The sequence below is a fragment of the Mycetomoellerius zeteki genome, unplaced genomic scaffold (assembly GCF_001594055.1).
Source record: "Mycetomoellerius zeteki isolate Tzet28-1 unplaced genomic scaffold, Tzet1.0 scaffold358, whole genome shotgun sequence".
Taxonomy (NCBI): domain Eukaryota; kingdom Metazoa; phylum Arthropoda; class Insecta; order Hymenoptera; family Formicidae; genus Mycetomoellerius; species Mycetomoellerius zeteki.
The window spans coordinates 217,862-221,522 of NW_017257347.1; the positions used below are offsets into that span (position 1 = coordinate 217,862).

The 3,661-nt window shown below is 31.8% G+C and overlaps 1 protein-coding gene and 1 long non-coding RNA gene across 2 annotated transcripts; both read right to left on the reverse strand.

The window, feature by feature from the left end:
- Positions 1 to 656: 656 nt before the first annotated feature.
- LOC108725729 (15 kDa selenoprotein) lies at positions 657 to 1,750 on the reverse strand. The gene is made up of 4 exons (XM_018452927.1): positions 1,430 to 1,750; positions 1,125 to 1,243; positions 931 to 1,052; positions 657 to 838 (listed from the first exon to the last, which is right to left on the reverse strand). Exons 1-4 carry the CDS (start codon positions 1,472 to 1,474, stop codon positions 657 to 659), a joined length of 468 nt encoding a protein of 155 aa, XP_018308429.1. The 5' UTR covers positions 1,475 to 1,750.
- A 972-nt stretch (positions 1,751 to 2,722) lies between these two features.
- LOC108725730 (uncharacterized) lies at positions 2,723 to 3,653 on the reverse strand. Its single transcript, XR_001936763.1, has 4 exons — positions 3,340 to 3,653; positions 3,094 to 3,242; positions 2,949 to 3,020; positions 2,723 to 2,796 (listed from the first exon to the last, which is right to left on the reverse strand). It is a non-coding gene; the product is annotated as an uncharacterized lncRNA (long non-coding RNA).
- Positions 3,654 to 3,661: the final 8 nt, after the last annotated feature.

Below are 3,661 nucleotides of genomic sequence, written 5' to 3' on the forward strand. Positions count from 1 at the left end.
GTTTTAATTGTAAAGGAGGAACTCCATGGAATTCTAAACACAACTAATATGATATACGTAATCGAAATACATAATGTCAAATTTAGGTATTTGTTTCTTTGTTCTCCATATATAATATATATATTCATAAGAATATTCTTATATCATTTATTAATATAAATGGTAAAGGCTGTATAAGAATTTCTAATTATGTTCCTAAACAAAGATAAATGCATCCCCTTTATTTTTTAATTCAATTTCTTTAAAAGATCATTAATGATTTTTCATTATATGTTTACGAGTATTTGAGAGATACTGGAAGTCACGATGTTATAGATTTTCAATTTTGTATTTTATTTTAATTGCATGCATGAGTGTTGTGATCTTGTTATATATAAAGATAGGACATTTCGATGAAGAAAGAATCTTTTTGTATCTAAAAAATGTGCTATACATTTTTGAAAAAATTGAAACACGGGATTACATTAAGATTCGAATTGTTAAAAAAAAAGAATTTGTATGATCAAAGGAATAACAAATATTAGGCAATATGAATATATGTAATATTACAAAATAAAGCATAATCATATATGTACTGCATATGTAATATTCATATTAAAAGGATAGTTTATTAAGAGTTCAATAGAAACAATCATGTAATGCAATATTTCTTAATTTTAATCCTTAGAAAGATGAGTTGACAGAAATTCATCTACAGAGTCTGTATCCCACTTGTGTATATCGAGTACATCTTCAATTTTATTTTCTGCATCGTACAACTTAATGATCGGATCTAAACCTCTTACGTACTTTATGTTGAGGTTCTTATACTTTTTCGGTCGGTCGCTTTTGATGAAAGCTAAAAGAAATGTATTAGACATGAATTTACATTGAATTTGAATATAAATTGCAATATTATATTATTTTTATCGGAAGTGATTGTATGGATACCTTGTATTTGTGGATATTGTCCAAATTTGCATGTACACACTTCAAGAATGGCTTTGGGATAGCGTTTTGATCCAGACAATTCGTAATCGTTATCTTTTAGACAACATTCCTTACATGTAGTACTAGAAATGAAAAAGGAGATACGTTTACACTCAGGAGACTCGTAATATTTGATGAAATAGATTTTTACATACTAAATTTTTTCTAGATCAGATTCAGTAAAATGTTTGCAGGTAGAGCAGAGCACATTGGCTTTACTAAATCCCAAAATCTTGCAATCATCCGCCGAAAATTCTGTGACAGCAATGTCAGTCTATAAAATTAATTATTAGTACTTTTGTAATGATTACGACAAATTTCACGGTAATTTACTTTTTGGATTTATGATACATATGTGTAAATTATGTTTTAAGGTGAGAAAAATATGAGATACTTCGAAAATAAAATTCAGATACACAATCAGTTTGCTATGAACAAAGTGATATTTTCTATTACTTACTGTAATGATAAACAAAAATAAAACCGTATGTAATATGTGATTCATTTTGTCACCACGTATGTTTAATTAACAAAGAACTAATTTTATGTTATTTTTGTCTTAAGAGGGGATCTTAATTATTATAAACGTAATTATTCAGTTTAGCTCCACCAGCTAAAAAATTGATAAAATTATACTTCTTCAATGCGTTTTTATCCGAAAAGAATGAATCTGTCAGAAAAAAGCGTTACTCTGTTCGACGAAGCGAGATATTAATCGTAAAATTTTGCCACTATCAGCCACTATCAGCCACTATCGAGGACATGGTCAGACATGGTGGACGAACTTTCTTCCATTATGATTGAGGTTATGAAGGATCACATTGGTATAAGGTAGAGTCCTATGTTTATAAGCGCGGCTGGTGTTAAGTGTTCCGATTGGTCATTGCAATAACGTGACTAGTAGCCAATCATGAACTGATTTCTGTTAGAGGTGTTACGTCCTGGGGAGATTCGGCCGGTTCCCCTGATTCGAATTAACCCGAGACAGCGTTTGATTAGAGTTCGCGGTTTATACACCGTGGGAGAGTCTTATCTAATTTGTCCAACTCCGTGATTGGTTAAAGTAGAGCACTAAAGATATAGGTATTCCTATCCGCCATTTTCATGCAAAATCAGTGCCACTACAGCGAGTGTTACTACAGCGAGTGTTAAGCGGGGAGCACAAACTCTTGCATAACGCGTAACACATAAGGCATAAGAAATTCAACCAATCATAGTTCTTCATTTCATGGAAAAGAAGGAAATGAAGGATTTTGATTGGTTTATTTTCTTATGCGTTTATATTATGTTGTGTTATATTATATTGTGTTACGCGTTATGCAAGAGTCTGTATTCTCCGCTATACAATGCTGATCGAAAGTCGCCGCATTTAGGCCCACTGTTACCAAACTCAGTTAACTTAACTGACCAATTAATCGGAATTGATCAATCGCATTTGTCATTGTGTTTAAAGTGTCACGTCTGCGGCATTGTTAAATTTTTGTCCAGAACCACCCAAAGAAAGATAATTTTCCGCTTCCTGTAAATTGGCGTAGTACATGAGACCGCCAGGACCGTACCTGACGCCTTCCCCACCACGCGTGCCTCAGCGGAGCAACGATGGAAGGGGACGCCCTTAAAATTTGCCCTCAGGGCACTAGAATAAAGCTTAAGCTTTCACGTGTCGCGTGCACGTTTCAAATTTTTCACTCAAGTTCTAGAGTAATTCTAATTCAAAATTTTAAGCATAATTCAATTCCCGCGTTAATGTAAATCTCAATGACTCAGTTCTTTGCCATAGTTGATTTAATGGTAATCGTGACATCGATATCATTTCTTCCATTCCAACTGAAAATTAGTATTATTATTTAATACTATTAATAGCATATATTTGATATACTTTAATATCGTAAGACTCCCATTAAATTCTTTTTGGAAAATTAGTTGTATATTTTATACTTATTGTATATATAATATATGTAGGCATTTTTCACACTTACCTCCTCAATAATTATCATTAACTTATTACATAATGTCAATGATTTGGCATAAGTAAATAACTTGAAAATTTCCTGCAATTTGAACAATTTGTATAGAATAATCTTAACAGAAGTCTTTTATTGTAATTTACAATATTTAATATACTTAGTTAATTTTTTTTCATCTATAGATCCTCGAAAAGAAACTAGTTTTGTTTAAGTTTAGATTCAAATTTAGATTTAAACGTATCGTTTCCCACATTTGTTCCCATAATCCTGTTTGTCTCAGGAAAATCAAGCATCGATACGGCATATCTAGACGAAATATAATATATTGAATTAATTAAGTATATGAAAGAAATATATAATAAAATTTAAGTATCCGACATTAAAGTATCCGACGTCTACTTACGCAGCAACTGTGCATCATAAATGGAAGGATTTGTTCTTGAGCGCTGTCTCAAAACACAGAAGCATTTTGAATATAAATCCAATACTCGGGGTACAGTACACGATGCTACTGAACCTTGTGTGACCATGATAGTGTTGCCACAGCATAATATTCCCTGAATCTTTATCGACTAATACCTCTAATTGATTCGATAGTTCATCAGACGGAGTCAACTCTGTCATAAAATATAGCTTTAATTTTAATAATTCCTTGGAATCTGTATTTTTCTCGAGCGCTTTTTCAACAATAGATAATTTTTTCAATACTGTAGATCGATACGTAT